Source organism: Somniosus microcephalus, unplaced genomic scaffold (genome assembly GCF_052327205.1).
Source record: "Somniosus microcephalus isolate GS21.2 unplaced genomic scaffold, FLI_Smic_1.0 unresolved_chr4, whole genome shotgun sequence".
Taxonomy (NCBI): Eukaryota; Metazoa; Chordata; class Chondrichthyes; order Squaliformes; family Somniosidae; genus Somniosus; species Somniosus microcephalus.
In genome coordinates this window covers 48,806,265-48,824,562 of record NW_028225182.1, presented here as the reverse complement: position 1 = coordinate 48,824,562, position 18,298 = coordinate 48,806,265, and the positions used below count along the sequence as shown (strand labels likewise).

At 52.6% G+C, this 18,298-nt stretch overlaps 1 protein-coding gene across 1 annotated transcript in view; it reads right to left on the bottom strand.

Moving 5' to 3' along the window:
* Positions 1-339: 339 nt before the first annotated feature.
* Positions 340-18,298, bottom strand: part of LOC147091052 (uncharacterized) — a 30,956-nt gene continuing 12,997 nt past the window's right edge. The window contains exons 8-9 of the mRNA XM_085977503.1: positions 1,979-2,176; positions 340-479 (exon numbers count right to left, since the gene is read on the bottom strand). Coding sequence (XP_085833629.1) covers positions 343-479; positions 1,979-2,176 — 335 coding nt within the window. The 3' untranslated portion in view covers positions 340-342. The remainder of the gene's footprint in view (positions 480-1,978; positions 2,177-18,298) is intronic.

Genomic DNA, 18,298 nt, shown 5'->3' with positions numbered 1-18,298 from the left:
TTCAGTGTGCACACAATAAGCTGATATTGAATGATCTGTGTTGATCCCCCACCATTTCGAACGGGTTGTAAAGCCTATCAGGGCATGGAATAAAAAGCTGTCGCTGGAAGCTACCTCCTCCCCTCCCTTACAATATGCACCAATACCAACACTTCGTAAATTCAGCTAAATCGAAGTATTCACTGCGTCCCCGGTCCCCTGGGCATTATATACAACCGACTCCTGCTCCCTGACTCTGTGTCCCTTGCCCCTCCCTCTATCCATATATTCTACATGCCTACACTACTCTTCCCCGGATTTGTCCTAACGTTTTGTATAAAAACCAGAAGGAAACCAGCCCAGTTACTCGCCATTGGATAAACTGCTGTCAATCCCGTATTCATCTTCTGCTTCCTCCTCCATCTCCCTCAGCCTCTGTTTCTGTATCTCGTGGAGAGCCTTAACGTGAAATCTGTTGAGAGTTTCCAGCTCCTGCAAAACTGAAAGACAAAACAATTCCTTTTCTCAGCTCCCGGGAATTAACAGGAAGGCATGCAACCCCCCACAATAGCAAATCAGCTGAGGGTCATTTGGCAATTAGAAGCTTTTTTATGTATACGAGATGGGAGACTTCAGAAACTCATGGCACAGCACCATCTACTGGCCAGTGGCAGCTCGTAGTTCAGTGGGTCGCACTCTCACCTCGGAGACAGAAGGTTGTGGGTCAAGTCCCACTCCAGGGACTTGAGCACAAAAATCCAGGCTGACGCTCCAGTGCAGTACTGAGGGAGCACCGCACTGTCGGAGGGGCAGTACTGAGGGAGTGCCGCACTGTCGGAGGGGCAATACTGAGGCACTGTCGGAGAGGCGGTACTGAGGGAGCGTCGCACTGTCGGAGGGGCAGTACTGAGGGAGCGCCGCATAGTCGGAGGGGCAGTACTGAGGGAGCGCCACACTGTCGGAGTGGCAGTACTGAGGGAGCGCCGCACTGTCGGAGGGGCAGTACTGAGGGAGCGCCGCACTGTCGGAGGGGCAGTAATGAGGGAGCGCCGCACTGTCGGAGGGGCAGTACTGAGGGAGCGCCGCACTGTCGGAGGGGCAGTACTGAGGGAGCGCCGCACTGTCAGAGGGGCAGTACTGAGGGAGCGCCGCACTGTCGGAGGGGCGGTACTGAGGGAGTGCCGCACTGTCGGAGGGGCAGTAATGAGGGAGCGCTGCACTGTCGGAGGGGCAGTACTGAGGGAGCGCCGCACTGTCGAAGGGGCAGTACTGAGGGAGCGCCGCACTGTCGGAGGGGCGGTACTGAGGGAGCGTTGCACTGTCGAAGGGGCAGTACTGAGGGAGTGCTGCACTGTCGGAGGGGCAGTACTGAGGGAGCGCCGCACTGTCGGAGGGGCAGTACTGAGGGAGTGCCGCACTGTCGGAGGGGCAGTACTGAGGGAGCGCCGCACTGTCGGAGGGGCAGTACTGAGATCCCCTCTCATTCTTCTAAACTCTAGTGAATACAGGCCTAGTCGACCCAATCTCTCCTCATACGACAGTCCTGCCATCCCAGGAATCAGTCTGGTGGACTTTCGCTGCACTCCCTCTATGGCCTGTATATTCTTTCTTAGGTAAGGAGACCAAAATTGCGCACAGCACTCCAGGTGTGGTCTCACCAAAGCCCTGTACAACGAGCCTCCTCCCACTCCTCTTCATCTCACCCTATCGGCATAACCTTCTACTCCTTTCTCCCTCGTGTGTTTATCCAGCTTCCCTTTCAATGCATCTCTGCTATTTGCCTCAACCACCCCCTGTGATAGCGAGTCCCACATTCTCACCACTCTCTGGGTAGAGAAGTTTCTCCTGAATTCCCAACTGGATTTATTAGTGACCGTCTTATATTGATGGTCCCTTTCCCCAGGTTAGAAGCAGAAAGGTAACAGAAAAACCGAAAGTAAGAATTGAGGGAGGTGATGAATGGCTTCTCAATCTGTGACGCCAGCGCATGGCGCCTTACCTTTGATGTAATAGGGCTTCTCACGGTTTCCGTAGATCACAATTCTCTGCAGGAAGCTGGCCATGGCGCCCGAGGCCAGAAACCTCTCGATCAGAGGGAGCGACTCAAAGTACCTCATGTCCAGGGTGAACGGGTTCGGCGGTGCTGGCCACGTGCAGAGTTTTACCAGCTCGGCAACAATCTCCCAAATCAGTACGTCTGCAGAGAGACAGAACGCGAGACGCGGGCGAGAGTGAGGGAAGCAGTTCAAAGGCAAGCGGATGGGGGAGCGGGCGGGCGGAGGGGGAGGTCGCTGGGTAGTGATCGGGAACAGGAACCGCGGCAAGGGAACGGGGACATTGGGAATAGCAGTGCGATGACTGGGGGGGCTTAAGGGCTTTGAATCCAGCCAAGGCTGTCTGCTGGGTGTAGGAGAAAAGAGAGAAGGAACTCGCATTTCTCCAGCGTCTTTCACCGCCTCAGGACGTCTCAACGCGCTTTCCAGCCAACGATGCACTTAATGAAGTACGGTCACTGTTGTAATGTAGGAAACGCGGCAGCCAATTTGCACACAGCAAGATCCCACAAACAGCAATGTGATAAGAACATAACAAATAGGAGCAGGAGTAGGCCAATCAGCCCCTCGAGCCTGCTCCGCCATTCAATAAGATCATGGCTGATCTGATCCTAACCTCAAATCTACTTTCACTCTCCATCCCACCCGAACCCATGTGATCTCCCGGGAGAGGCGAAAAACCAGATAAAAAACCCAATGGCCAATTTGGGAGAAAAAATCTGGGAAATTCCTCTCTGACCCATCTAGGCGATCGAAACTCGTCCAGAAGATCACTCTGTCCCTATATTTTCTACAGTACTTACCTTCTGTAAAAGGTGATCTCCACCCCAGCCAGGAACAGGAATAAAACCATCTCCTGAAATCTAACACAGAATTAGAACACAAGAAGTAGGAGCAGAACCAGGCTACACGGCCCCTGGGCCCGCTCCGCCACCCACAGGGCCATGACCATTCCGAACCTAGACTCATGTCCAATTTCCAGCCCCTTATTCTAAGATTATGCCCCCTAGTTCTAGTAATGATCATCTGATGTTTTCGTGTTGTTGGTTGAGGGATAAATATTGGCCCCAGGACACCGGGGAGAGCAGACGGGGCCTCGGTTTAACGTCTCATCCGAAAGACGGCACTTCCGACAGGGCGGCGCTCCCTCAGTACCGCACTGGGAGTGTCAGCCTCGATTTTGTGCCCAGGTTTCTGGAGTGGGACTCGAACCCACAACCTTCTTACCCCGAGGCGAGAGTGTGCTACCCACTGAGCCACGGCTGACACCCGAGTTTGGGCGCTTCCAATCCACCTGGTGGCCATGGGGCTACAGCACTAAATTGACACTGACTGGCAATTTCAGGAGGCCGTAGGATGGGTGCTGAGGTAAGAAATGTCACATCAGGGGGCACTCATCGAAGGACGGGGCTGAGGCACGTTATTGCAGCAGTGTCGGGGGCTTTACTCTGTATCGAACCCGTGCTGTACCTGCCCTGGGAGTGTTTGATTGGACAGTGTAGAGGGAGCTTTACTCTGTATCGAACCCGTGCTGTACCTGCCCTGGGAGTGTTGATGGGGCAGTGTAGAGGGAGCTTTACTCTGTATCTAACCCGTGCTGTACCTGCCCTGGGAGTGTTTGATGGGACAGTGTAGAGGGAGCTTTACTCTGTATCGAACCCATGCTGTACCTGCCCTGGGAGTGTTGATGGGGCAGTGTAGAGGGAGCTTTACTCTGTATCTAACCCGTGCTGTACCTGCCCTGGGAGTGTTTGATGGGACAGTGTAGAGGGAGCTTTACTCTGTATCGAACCCGTGCTGTACCTGCCCTGGGAGTGTTGATGGGGCAGTGTAGAGGGAGCTTTACTCTGTATCTAACCCGTGCTGTACCTGCCCTGGGAGTGTTTGATGGGACAGTGTAGAGGGAGCTTTACTCTGTATCTAACTCGTGCTGTACCTGCCCTGGGAGTGTTTGATGGGGACAGTGTAGAGGGAGCTTTACTCTGTATCTAACCCATGCTGTACCTGCCCTGGGAGTGTGTGATGGGACAGTATAGAGGGAGCTTTACTCTGTATCTAACCTGTGCTGTACCTGCCCTCGGAGTGTTTGATGGGACAGTGTAGAGGTAGCTTTACTCTGTATCTAACCCGTGCTGTACCTGCCCTGGGAGTGTTTGATGGGACAGTGTAGAGGGGGCTTTACTCTGTATCTAACCCGTGCTGTACCTGCCCTGGGAGTGTTTGATGGGACAGTGTAGAGGGGGCTTTACTCTGTATCTAACCAGTGCTGTACCTGCCCTGGGAGTGTTTGATGGGACAGTGTAGAGGGGGCTTTACATTGTATCTAACCCGTGCTGTACCTGCCCTGGGAGTGTTGATGGGACAGTGTAGAGGGAGCTTTACTCTGTATCTAACCAGTGCTGTACCTGCCCTGGGAGTGTTTGATGGGACAGTGTAGAGGGGGCTTTACATTGTATCTAACCCGTGCTGTACCTGCCCTGGGAGTGTTGATGGGACAGTGTAGAGGGAGCTTTACTCTGTATCTAACCCGTGCTGTACCTGCCCTGGGAGTGTTTGATGGGACAGTGTAGAGGGAGCTTTACTCTGTATCTAACCCGTGCTGTACCTGCCCTGGGAGTGTTTGATGGGACAGTGTAGAGGGAGCTTTACTCTGTATCTAACCCGTGCTGTACCTGCCCTGGGAGTGTTTGATTGGACAGTGTAGAGGGAGCTTTACTCTGTATCTAACCCGTGCTGTACCTGCCCTGGGAGTGTTTGATGGGACAGTGTAGAGGGAGCTTTACTCTGTATCTAACCCGTGCTGTACCTGCCCTGGGAGTGTTTGATGGGACAGTGTAGAGGGAGCTTTACTCTGTATCTAACCCGTGCTGTACCTGCCCTGGGAGTGTTTGATGGGACAGTGTAGAGGGAGCTTTACTCTGTATCTAACCCGTGCTGTACCTGTCCTGGGAGTGTTTGATGGGACAGTGTAGAGGGAGCTTTACTCTGTATCTAACCTGTGCTGTACCTGCCCTGGGAGTGTTTGATGGGACAGTGTAGAGGAAGCTTTACTCTGCATCTAACCTGTGCTGTACCTGCCCTTGGAGTGTTTGATGGGACAGTGTAGAGGGAACTTTACTCTGTATCTAACACGTGCTGTACCTGCCCTGGGAGTGTTTGATGGGACAGTGTAGAGGGAGCTTTACTCTGCATCTAACCTGTGCTGTACCTGCCCTGGAAGTGTTTGATGGGACAGTGTAGAGGGAGCTTTACTCTGTATCTAACCCATGCTGTACCTGCCCTTGGAGTGTTTGATGGGACAGTGTAGAGGGAGCTTTACTCTGTATCTAACCCCGTGCTGTACCTGCCCTGGGAGTGTTTGATGGGACAGTGTAGAGGGAGCTTTACTCTGTATCTAACCCGTGCTGTACCTGCTCTGGGAGTGTTTGATGGGACACTGCAGAGGAAGCTTTACTCTGTATCTAACCCGTGCTGTGCCTGCCCTGGGAGTGTTTGATGGGACAGTGTAGAGGGAGCTTTACTCTGTATCTAACCCGTGCTGTACCTGCCCTGGGAGTGTTTGATGGGAGAGTGTAGAGGGAGCTTTACTCTGTATCTAACCCATGCTGTACCTGCCCTAGGAGTGTTTGATGGGACAGTGTAGAGGGAGCTTTACTCTGTATCGAACCCGTGCTGTACCTGCCCTGTGAGTGTTTGATGGGACAGTGTAGAGGGAGCTTTATTCTATATCTAACCAGTGCTGTACCTGCTCTGGGAGTGTTTGATGGGACACTGCAGAGGAAGCTTTACTCTGTATCTAACCCGTGCTGTGCCTGCCCTGGGAGTGTTTGATGGGACAGTGTAGAGGGAGCTTTACTCCGTATCTAACCTGTGCTGTACCTGCCCTGGGAGTGTTTGATGGGAGAGTGTAGAGGGAGCTTTACTCTGTATCTAACCCATGCTGTACCTGCCCTGGGAGTGTTTGATGGGACAGTGTAGAGGGAGCTTTACTCTGTATCTAACCTGTGCTGTACCTGCCGTGGGAGTGTTTGATGGGACAGTGTAGAGGGAGCTTTACTCTGTATCTAACCCGTGCTTTACCCCTCCTGGGAGTGTTTGATGGGACAGTGTAGAGGGAGCTTTACTCTGTATCTAACCCGTGCTGTACCTGCCCTGGGAGTGTTTGATGGGACAGTGTAGAGGGAGCTTTACTCTGTATCTAACCCGTGCTGTACCTGCCCTGGGAGTGTTTGATGGGACAGTGTAGAGGGGGCTTTACTCTGTATCTAACCCGTGCTGTACCTGCCCTGGGAGTGTTTGATGGGACAGTGTAGAGGGAGCTTTACTCTGTATCTGACCCGTGCTGTACCTGCCCTGGGAGTGTTTGATGGGACAGTGTAGAGGGGGCTTTACTCTGTATCTAACCCATGCTGTACCTGCCCTGGGAGTGTTTGATGGGACAGTGTAGAGGGAGCTTTACTCTGTACCTAACCCGTGCTGTACCTGCCCTGGGAGTGTTTGATGGGACAGTGTAGAGGGAGCTTTACTCTGTATCTAACCCGTGCTGTACCTGCCCTGGGAGTGTTTGATGGGACAGTGTAGAGGGAACTTTACTCTGTATCTAACCTGTGTTGTACCTGCCCTGGGAGTGTTTGGTGGGACAGTGTAGACAGAGCTTTACCCTGTATCTATCCCGTGCTGTACCTGCCCTGGGAGTGTTTGATGGGACAGTGTAGAGGGAGCTTTACTCTGTATCTAACCCGTGCTGTACCTGCCCCAGGAGTGTTGATGCGACAGTGCTGAGGGAGCTTTACTCTGTACCTAACCCGTGCTGTACCTGCCCCGGGAGTGTTTGATGGGACAGTGTAGAGGGAGCTTTACTCTGTATCTAACCCGTGCTGTACCTGCCCTGGGAGTGTTTGATGGGACAGTGTAGAGGAAGCTTTACTCTGTATCTAACCCGTGCTGTACCTGCCCTGGGAGTGTTTGATGGGACAGTGTAGAGGGAGCTTTACTCTGTATCTAACCCGTGCTGTACCTTCCCTGGGAGTGTTTGATGGGACAGTGTAGAGGGAGCTTTACTCTGCATCTAACCTGTGCTGTACCTGCCCTGGGAGTGTTTGATGGGACAGTGTAGAGGGAGCTTTACTCTGTATCTAACCCGTGCTGTACCTGCCCTGGGAGTGTTTGATGGGACAGTGTAGAGGAAGCTTTACTCTGTATCTAACCCGTGCTGTGCCTGCCCTGGGAGTGTTTGATGGGACAGTGCAGAGGGAGCTTTATTCTGTATCTAACCTGTGCTGTACCTGCCCTGGGAGTGTTTGATGGGAGAGTGTAGAGGGAGCTTTACTCTGTATCTAACCCGTGCTGTACCTGCCCCGGGAGTGTTTGATGGGACAGTGTAGAGGGAGCTTTACTCTGTATCTAACCCGTGCTGTAACTGCCCTGGGAGTGTTTGATGGGACAGTGTAGAGGGAGCTTTACTCTGTATCTAACCCATGCTGTACCTGCCCTGGGAGTGTTTGATGGGACACTGCAGAGGGAGCTTTACTCTGTATCTAACCCGTGCTGTACCTGCCCTGGGAGTGTTTGACGGGACAGTGTAGAGGGAGCTTTACTCTGTATCTAACCCGTGCTGTACCTGCCCCGGGAGTGTTTTATGGGGCAGTGCAGAGGGAGCTTTACTCTGTATCTAACCCATGCTGTACCTGCCCTGGGAGTGTTTGATGGGACAGTGTAGAGGGAGCTTTACTCTGTATCTAACCCGTGCTGTACCTGCCCTGGGAGTGTTTGATGGGACAGTGTAGAGGGAGCTTTACTCTGTATCTAACCCGTGCTGTACCTGCCCTGGGAGTGTTTGATGGGACAGTGTACATGGAGCTTTACTCTGTATCTAACCCGCGCTGTACCTGCCCTGGAAGTGTTTGATGGGACAGTGTAGAGGGAGCTTTACTCTGTATCTAACCCATGCTGTACCTGCCCTTGGAGTGTTTGATGGGACAGTGTAGAGGGAGCTTTACTCTGTATCTAACCCCGTGCTGTACCTGCCCTGGGAGTGTTTGATGGGACAGTGTAGAGGGAGCTTTACTCTGTATCTAACCCGTGCTGTACCTGCTCTGGGAGTGTTTGATGGGACACTGCAGAGGAAGCTTTACTCTGTATCTAACCCGTGCTGTGCCTGCCCTGGGAGTGTTTGATGGGACAGTGTAGAGGGAGCTTTACTCTGTATCTAACCCGTGCTGTACCTGCCCTGGGAGTGTTTGATGGGAGAGTGTAGAGGGAGCTTTACTCTGTATCTAACCCATGCTGTACCTGCCCTAGGAGTGTTTGATGGGACAGTGTAGAGGGAGCTTTACTCTGTATCGAACCCGTGCTGTACCTGCCCTGTGAGTGTTTGATGGGACAGTGTAGAGGGAGCTTTATTCTATATCTAACGCGTGCTGTACCTGCTCTGGGAGTGTTTGATGGGACAGTGTAGAGGGAGCTTTACTCTGTATCTAACCCGTGCTTTACCCCTCCTGGGAGTGTTTGATGGGACAGTGTAGAGGGAGCTTTACTCTGTATCTAACCCGTGCTGTACCTGCCCTGGGAGTGTTTGATGGGACAGTGTAGAGGGAGCTTTACTCTGTATCTAACCCGTGCTGTACCTGCCCTGGGAGTGTTTGATGGGACAGTGTAGAGGGGGCTTTACTCTGTATCTAACCCGTGCTGTACCTGCCCTGGGAGTGTTTGATGGGACAGTGTAGAGGGAGCTTTACTCTGTATCTGACCCGTGCTGTACCTGCCCTGGGAGTGTTTGATGGGACAGTGTCGAGGGGGCTTTACTCTGTATCTAACCCATGCTGTACCTGCCCTGGGAGTGTTTGATGGGACAGTGTAGAGGGAGCTTTACTCTGTACCTAACCCGTGCTGTACCTGCCCTGGGAGTGTTTGATGGGACAGTGTAGAGGGAGCTTTACTCTGTATCTAACCCGTGCTGTACCTGCCCTGGGAGTGTTTGATGGGACAGTGTAGAGGGAACTTTACTCTGTATCTAACCTGTGTTGTACCTGCCCTGGGAGTGTTTGGTGGGACAGTGTAGACAGAGCTTTACCCTGTATCTATCCCGTGCTGTACCTGCCCTGGGAGTGTTTGATGGGACAGTGTAGAGGGAGCTTTACTCTGTATCTAACCCGTGCTGTACCTGCCCCAGGAGTGTTGATGCGACAGTGCTGAGGGAGCTTTACTCTGTACCTAACCCGTGCTGTACCTGCCCCGGGAGTGTTTGATGGGACAGTGTAGAGGGAGCTTTACTCTGTATCTAACCCGTGCTGTACCTGCCCTGGGAGTGTTTGATGGGACAGTGTAGAGGAAGCTTTACTCTGTATCTAACCCGTGCTGTACCTGCCCTGGGAGTGTTTGATGGGACAGTGTAGAGGGAGCTTTACTCTGTATCTAACCCGTGCTGTACCTTCCCTGGGAGTGTTTGATGGGACAGTGTAGAGGGAGCTTTACTCTGCATCTAACCTGTGCTGTACCTGCCCTGGGAGTGTTTGATGGGACAGTGTAGAGGGAGCTTTACTCTGTATCTAACCCGTGCTGTACCTGCCCTGGGAGTGTTTGATGGGACAGTGTAGAGGAAGCTTTACTCTGTATCTAACCCGTGCTGTGCCTGCCCTGGGAGTGTTTGATGGGACAGTGCAGAGGGAGCTTTATTCTGTATCTAACCTGTGCTGTACCTGCCCTGGGAGTGTTTGATGGGAGAGTGTAGAGGGAGCTTTACTCTGTATCTAACCCGTGCTGTACCTGCCCCGGGAGTGTTTGATGGGACAGTGTAGAGGGAGCTTTACTCTGTATCTAACCCGTGCTGTACCTGCCCTGGGAGTGTTTGATGGGACAGTGTAGAGGGAGCTTTACTCTGTATCTAACCCGTGCTGTACCTGCCCTGGGAGTGTTTGATGGGACACTGCAGAGGGAGCTTTACTCTGTATCTAACCCGTGCTGTACCTGCCCTGGGAGTGTTTGACGGGACAGTGTAGAGGGAGCTTTACTCTGTATCTAACCCGTGCTGTACCTGCCCCGGGAGTGTTTTATGGGGCAGTGCAGAGGGAGCTTTACTCTGTATCTAACCCGTGCTGTACCTGCCCTGGGAGTGTTTGATGGGACAGTGTAGAGGGAGCTTTACTCTGTATCTAACCTGTGCTGTACCTGCCCTGGGAGTGTTTGATGGGACAGTGTAGAGGGGGCTATACTCTGTATCTAACCCATGCTGCACCTGCCCTGGGAGTGTTTGATGGGACAGTGTAGAGGGAGCTTTACTCTGTATCTAACCCGTGCTGTACCTGCCCTGGGAGTGTTTGATGGTACAGTGTACATGGAGCTTTACTCTGTATCTAACCCACGCTGTACCTGCCCTGGGAGTGTTTGATGGGACAGTGTAGAGGGAGCTTGACTCTGTATCTAACCTGTGCTGTACCTGCCCTGGGAGTGTTTGATGGGACAGTGTAGAGGGAGCTTTACTCTGTATCTAACCCGTGCTGTACCTGCCCTGGGAGTGTTTGATGGGACAGTGTAGAGGGGGCTTTACTCTGTATTTAACCCATGCTGTACCTGCCCTGGGAGTGTTTGATGGGACAGTGTAGAGGGAGCTTTACTCTGTATCTAACCCGTGCTGTACCTGCCCTGGGAGTGTTTGATGGGACAGTGTAGAGGGAACTTTACTCTGTATCTAACCTGTGTTGTACCTGCCCTGGGAGTGTTTGGTGGGACAGTGTAGACAGAGCTTTACCCTGTATCTATCCCGTGCTGTACCTGCCCTGGGAGTGTTTGATGGGACAGTGTAGAGGGAGCTTTACTCTGTATCTAACCCGTGCTGTACCTGCCCTGGGAGTGTTTGATGGGACAGTGCAGAGGGAGCTTTACTCTGTATCTAACCCGTGCTGTACCTGCCCAGGGAGTGTTTGATGGGACAGTGTAGAGGGAGCTTTACCCTGTATCTAACCCGTGCTGTACCTGCCCCAGGAGTGTTGATGGGACAGTGTAGAGGGAGCTTTACTCTGTATCTAACCCGTGCTGTACCTGCCCTGGGAATGTTTGATGGGACAGTGTAGAGGGAGCTTTACTCTGTATCTAACCCGTGCTGTACCTGCCCTGGGAGTGTTTGATGGGACAGTGTAGAGGGAGCTTAACTCTGCATCTAACCTGTGCTGTACCTGCCCTGGGAGTGTTTGATGGGACAGTGTAGAGGGAGCTTTACTCTGTATCTAACCCGTGCTGTACCTGCCCTGGGAGTGTTTGATGGGACAGTGTAGAGTGAGCTTTACTCTGTATCTAACCCGTGCTGTACCTGCCCTGGGAGTGTTTGATGGGACAGTGTAGAGGGAGCTTTACTCTGTATCTAACCCGTGCTGTACCTGCCCTGGGAGTGTTTGATGGGACAGTGCAGAGGGAGCTTTACGCTGTATCTAACCCGTGCTGTACCTGCCCTGGGAGTGTTTGATGGGACAGCGTAGAGGGAGCTTTACTCTGTATCTAACCCGTGCTGTACCTGCCCCAGGAGTGTTGATGGGACAGTGTAGAGGGAGCTTTACTCTGTATCTAACCCGTGCTGTACCTGCCCTGGGAGTGTTTGATGGGGCAGTGTAGAGGGAGCTTTACTCTGTATCTAACCCGTGCTGTACCTGCCCTGGGAGTGTTTGATGGGTCAGTGTACATGGAGCTTTACTCTGTATCTAACCCGCGCTGTACCTGCCCTGGGAGTGTTTGATGGGACAGTGTAGAGGGAGCTTTACTCTGTATCTAACCTGTGCTGTACCTGCCCTGGGAGTGTTTGATGGGAGAGTGTAGAGGGAGCTTTACTCTGTATCTAACCCGTGCTGTACCTGCCCTGGGAATGTTTGATGGGACAGTGTAGCGGGAGCTTTACTCTGTATCTAACCCGTGTAGAGGGAGCTTTACTCTGCATCTAACCTGTGCTGTACCTGTCCTGGGAGTGTTTGATGGGACAGTGCAGAGGGAGCTTTACTCTGTATCTAACCCGTGCTGTACCTGCCCTGGGAGTGTTTGATGGGACAGTGTAGAGGGGGCTTTACTCTGTATCTAACCCGTGCTGTACCTGCCCTGGGAGTGTTTGATGGGACAGTGTAGAGGGAGCTTTACTCTGTATCTAACCCGTGCTGTACCTGCCCTGGGAGTGTTTGATGGGACAGTGTAGAGGGAGCTTTACTCTGGATCTAACCTGTGCTGTACCTGCCCTGGGAGTGTTTGATGGGACAGTGTAGAGGGAGCTTTACTCTGTATCTAACCCGTGCTGTACCTGCCCTGGGAGTGTTTGATGGGACAGTGTAGAGGAAGCTTTACTCTGTATCTAACCCGTGCTGTGCCTGCCCTGGGAGTGTTTGATGGGACAGTGTAGAGGGAGCTTTACTCTGTATCTAACCCGTGCTGTACCTGCCCTGGGAGTGTTTGATGGGACAGTGTAGAGGAAGCTTTACTCTGTATCTAACCCGTGCTGTGCCTGCCCTGGGAGTGTTTGATGGGACAGTGTAGAGGGAGCTTTACTCTGTATCTAACCCGTGCTGTACCTGCCCTGGGAGTGTTTGATGGGACAGTGTAGAGGGAGCTTTACTCTGTATCTAACCCGTGCTGTACCTGCCCTGGGAGTGTTTGATGGGACAGTGTAGAGGGAGCTTTACTCTGTATCTAACCCGTGCTGTACCTGTCCTGGGAGTGTTTGATGGGACAGTGTAGAGGGAGCTTTACTCTGTATCTAACCCGTGCTGTACCTGCCCTGGGAGTGTTTGATGGGACAGTGTAGAGAGGGCTTCACTCTGCATCTAACCCGTGCTGTACCTGCCCTGGGAGTGTTTGATGGGACAGTGTAGAGGGAGCTTTACTCTGTATCTAACCCGTGCTGTACCTGCCCTGGGAGTGTTTGATGGGACAGTGTAGAGGGGGTTTACTCTGTATCTAACCCATGCTGTACCTGCCCTGGGAGTGTTTGACGGGACAGTGTAGAGGGAGCTTTACTCTGTATCTAACCCGTGCTGTACCTGCCCTGGGAGTGTTTGATGGGACAGTGTAGAGGGAGCTTTACTCTGTATCTAACCCGTGCTGTACCTGCCCTGGGAGTGTTTGATGGGACAGTGTAGAGGGAGCTTTACTCTGTATCTAACCTGTGCTGTACCTGCCCTGGGAGTGTATGATGGGACAGTGTAGAGGGGGCTATACTCTGTATCTAACCCATGCTGCACCTGCCCTGGGAGTGTTTGATGGGACAGTGTAGAGGGAGCTTTACTCTGTATCTAACCCGTGCTGTACCTGCCCTGGGAGTGTTTGATGGTACAGTGTACATGGAGCTTTACTCTGTATCTAACCCGCGCTGTACCTGCCCTGGGAGTGTTTGATGGGACAGTGTAGAGGGAGCTTGACTCTGTATCTAACCTGTGCTGTACCTGCCCTGGGAGTGTTTGATGGGACAGTGTAGAGGGAGCTTTACTCTGTATCTAACCCGTGCTGTACCTGCCCTGGGAGTGTTTGATGGGACAGTGTAGAGGGGGCTTTACTCTGTATTTAACCCATGCTGTACCTGCCCTGGGAGTGTTTGATGGGACAGTGTAGAGGGAGCTTTACTCTGTATCTAACCCGTGCTGTACCTGCCCTGGGAGTGTTTGATGGGACAGTGTAGAGGGAACTTTACTCTGTATCTAACCTGTGTTGTACCTGCCCTGGGAGTGTTTGGTGGGACAGTGTAGACAGAGCTTTACCCTGTATCTATCCCGTGCTGTACCTGCCCTGGGAGTGTTTGATGGGACAGTGTAGAGGGAGCTTTACTCTGTATCTAACCCGTGCTGTACCTGCCCTGGGAGTGTTTGATGGGACAGTGCAGAGGGAGCTTTACTCTGTATCTAACCCGTGCTGTACCTGCCCAGGGAGTGTTTGATGGGACAGTGTAGAGGGAGCTTTACCCTGTATCTAACCCGTGCTGTACCTGCCCCAGGAGTGTTGATGGGACAGTGTAGAGGGAGCTTTACTCTGTATCTAACCCGTGCTGTACCTGCCCTGGGAGTGTTTGATGGGGCAGTGTAGAGGGAGCTTTACTCTGTATCTAACCCGTGTTGTACCTGCCCTGGGAGTGTTTGATGGAACAGTGTAGAGGGAGCTTTACTCTGTATCTAACCCGTGCTGTACCTGCCCTGGGAATGTTTGATGGGACAGTGTAGAGGGAGCTTTACTCTGTATCTAACCCGTGCTGTACCTGCCCTGGGAGTGTTTGATGGGACAGTGTAGAGGGAGCTTTACTCTGCATCTAACCTGTGCTGTACCTGCCCTGGGAGTGTTTGATGGGACAGTGTAGAGGGAGCTTTACTCTGTATCTAACCCGTGCTGTACCTGCCCTGGGAGTGTTTGATGGGACAGTGTAGAGTGAGCTTTACTCTGTATCTAACCCGTGCTGTACCTGCCCTGGGAGTGTTTGATGGGACAGTGTAGAGGGAGCTTTACTCTGTATCTAACCCGTGCTGTACCTGCCCTGGGAGTGTTTGATGGGACAGTGCAGAGGGAGCTTTACGCTGTATCTAACCCGTGCTGTACCTGCCCTGGGAGTGTTTGATGGGACAGCGTAGAGGGAGCTTTACTCTGTATCTAACCCGTGCTGTACCTGCCCCAGGAGTGTTGATGGGACAGTGTAGAGGGAGCTTTACTCTGTATCTAACCCGTGCTGTACCTGCCCTGGGAGTGTTTGATGGGGCAGTGTAGAGGGAGCTTTACTCTGTATCTAACCCGTGCTGTACCTGCCCTGGGAGTGTTTGATGGGACAGTGTACATGGAGCTTTACTCTGTATCTAACCCGCGCTGTACCTGCCCTGGGAGTGTTTGATGGGACAGTGTAGAGGGAGCTTTACTCTGTATCTAACCTGTGCTGTACCTGCCCTGGGAGTGTTTGATGGGACAGTGTAGAGGGAGCTTTACTCTGTATCTAACCCGTGCTGTACCTGCCCTGGGAATGTTTGATGGGACAGTGTAGCGGGAGCTTTACTCTGTATCTAACCCGTGTCGAGGGAGCTTTACTCTGCATCTAACCTGTGCTGTACCTGCCCTGGGAGTGTTTGATGGGACAGTGTAGAGGGAGCTTTACTCTGTATCTAACCCGTGCTGTACGTGCCCTGGGAGTGTTTGATGGGACAGTGTTGAGTGAGCTTTACTCTGTATCTAACCCGTGCTGTACCTGCCCTGGGAGTGTTTGATGGGACAGTGTAGAGGAAGCATTACTCTGTATCTAACCCGTGCTGTGCCTGCCCTGGGAGTGTTTGATGGGACAGTGTAGAGGGAACTTTACTCTGTATCTAACCCGTGCTGTACCTGCCCTGGGAGTGTTTGATGGGACAGTGTAGAGGGAGCTTTACTCTGTATCTAACCCGTGCTGTACCTGCCCTGGGAGTGTTTGATGGGACAGTGTAGAGGGAGCTTTACTCTGTATCTAACCCGTGCTGCACCTGTCCTGGGAGTGTTTGATGGGACAGTGCAGAGGGAGCTTTACTCTGTATCTAACCCGTGCTGTACCTGCCCTGGGAGTGTTTGATGGGACAGTGTAGAGGGGGCTTTACTCTGTATCTAACCCGTGCTGTACCTGCCCTGGGAGTGTTTGATGGGACAGTGTAGAGGGAGCTTTACTCTGTATCTAACCCATGCTGTACCTGCCCTGGGAGTGTTTGATGGGACAGTGTAGAGGGGGCTTTACTCTGTATCTAACCTATGCTGTACCTGCCCTGGGAGTGTTTGACGGGACAGTGTAGAGGGAGCTTTACTCTGTATCTAACCCGTGCTGTACCTGCCCTGGGAGTGTTTGATGGGACAGTGTAGAGGGAGCATTACTCTGTATCTAACCCGTGCTGTACCTGCCCTGGGAGTGTTTGATGGGACAGTGTAGAGGGAGCTTTACTCTGTATCTAACCTGTGCTGTACCTGCCCTGGGAGTGTTTGATGGGACAGTGTAGAGGGGGCTTTACTCTGTATCTAACCCATGCTGTCCCTGCCTTGGGAGTGTTTGATGGGACAGTGTAGAGGGAGCTTTACTCTGTATCTAACCCGTGCTGTACCTGCCCTGGGAGTGTTTGATGGGACAGTGCACATGGAGCTTTACTCTGTATCTAACCCGCGCTGTACCTGCCCTGGGAGTGTTTGATGGGACAGTGTAGAGGGAGCTTTACTCTGTATCTAACCTGTGCTGTACCTGCCCTGGGAGTGTTTGATGGGACAGTGTAGAGGGAGCTTTACTCTGTATCTAACCCGTGCTGTACCTGCCCTGGGAGTGTTTGATGGGACAGTGTAGAGGGAGCTTTACTCTGTATCTAACCCGTGCTGTACCTGACCTGGGAGTGTTTGATGGGACAGTGTAGAGGGAGCTTTACTCTGCATCTAACCTGTGCTGTACCTGCCCTGGGAGTGTTTGATGGGACAGTGTAGAGGGAGCTTTACTCTGTATCTAACCCGTGCTGTCCCTGCCCTGGGAGTGTTTGATGGGACAGTGTAGAGGGAGCTTTACTCTGTATCTAACCCGTGCTGTACCTGCCCTGGGAGTGTTTGATGGGACAGTGTAGAGGAAGCTTTACTCTGTATCTAACCCGTGCTGTGCCTGCCCTGGGAGTGTTTGATGGGGCAGTGTAGAGGGAGCTTCACTCTGTATCTAACCTGTGCTGTACCTGCCCTGGGAGTGTTTGATGGGACAGCGTAGAGGGAGCTTTACTCTGTATCTAACCCGTGCTGTACCTGCCCTGGCAGTGTTTGATGGGACAGCGTAGAGGGAGCATTCCTCTGTATCTAACCCGTGCTGTACCTGCCCTGGGAGTGTTTGATGGGACAGTGTCGAGGGAGCTTTACTCTGTATCTAACCCGTTCTGTACCTGCCCTGGGAGTGTTTGATGGGACAGTGTAGAGGGAGCTTTACTCTGTATCTAACCCGTGCTGTACCTGCCCTGGGAGTGTTTGATGGGACAGTGTAGAGGGGGCTTTACTCTGTATCTAACCCGTGCTGTACCTGCCCTGGGAGTGTTTGATGGGACAGTGTAGAGGGAGCTTTACTCTGTATCTAACCCGTGCTGTACCTGCCCTGGGAGTGTTTGATTGGACAGTGTAGAGGGGGCTTTACTCTGTATCTAACCCGTGCTGTACCTGCCCTGGGAGTGTTTGATGGGACAGTGTAGAGGGAGCTTTACTCTGTATCTAACCCGTGCTGTACCTGCCCTGGGAGTGTTTGATGGGACAGTGTAGAGGGAGCTTTACTCTGTATCTAACCCGTGCTGTACCTGCCCTGGGAGTGTTTGATGGGACAGTGTAGAGGAACTTTACTCTGTATCTAACCTGTGTTGTACCTGCCCTGGGAGTGTTTGGTGGGACAGTGTAGACAGAGCTTTACCCTGTATCTATCCCGTGCTGTACCTGCCCTGGGAGTGTTTGATGGGACAGTGTAGAGGGAGCTTTACTCTGTATCTAACCCGTGCTGTACCTGCCCCAGGAGTGTTGATGGGACAGTGTAGAGGGAGCTTTACTCTGTATCTAACCCGTGCTGTACCTGCCCCAGGAGTGTTGATGGGACAGTGTAGAGGGAGCTTTACTCTGTATCTAACCCGTGCTGTACCTGCCCTGGGAGTGTTTGATGGGGCAGTGTAGAGGGAGCTTTACTCTGTATCTAACCCGTGCTGTACCTGCCCTGGGAGTGTTTGATGGGACAGTGTAGAGGGAGCTTTACTCTGTATCTAACCCGTGCTGTACCTGCCCCAGGAGTGTTGTTGGGACAGTGTAGAGGGAGCTTTACTCTGTACCTAACCCGTGCTGTACCTGCCCCGGGAGTGTTTGATGGGACAGTGTAGAGGGAGCTTTACTCTGTATCTAACCCGTGCTGTACCTGCCCTGGGAGTGTTTGATGGGACAGTGTAGAGGGAGCTTTACTCTGTATCTAACCCGTGCTGTACCTGCCCTGGGAGTGTTTGATGGGACAGTGTAGAGGGAGCTTTACTCTGTATCTAACCCGTGCTGTACCTGCCCTGGGAGTGTTTGATGGGACAGTGTAGAGGGAGCTTTACTCTGTATCTAACCCGTGCTGTACCTGTCCTGGGAGTGTTTGATGGGACAGTGTAGAGGGAGCTTTACTCTGTATCTAACCCGTGCTGTACCTGCCCTGGGAGTGTTTGATGGGACAGTGCAGAGGCAGCTTTACTCTGTATCTAACCCGTGCTGTACCTGCCCCGGGAGTGTTTGATGGGACAGTGTAGAGGGAGCTTTACTCTGTATCTAACCCGTGCTGTACCTGC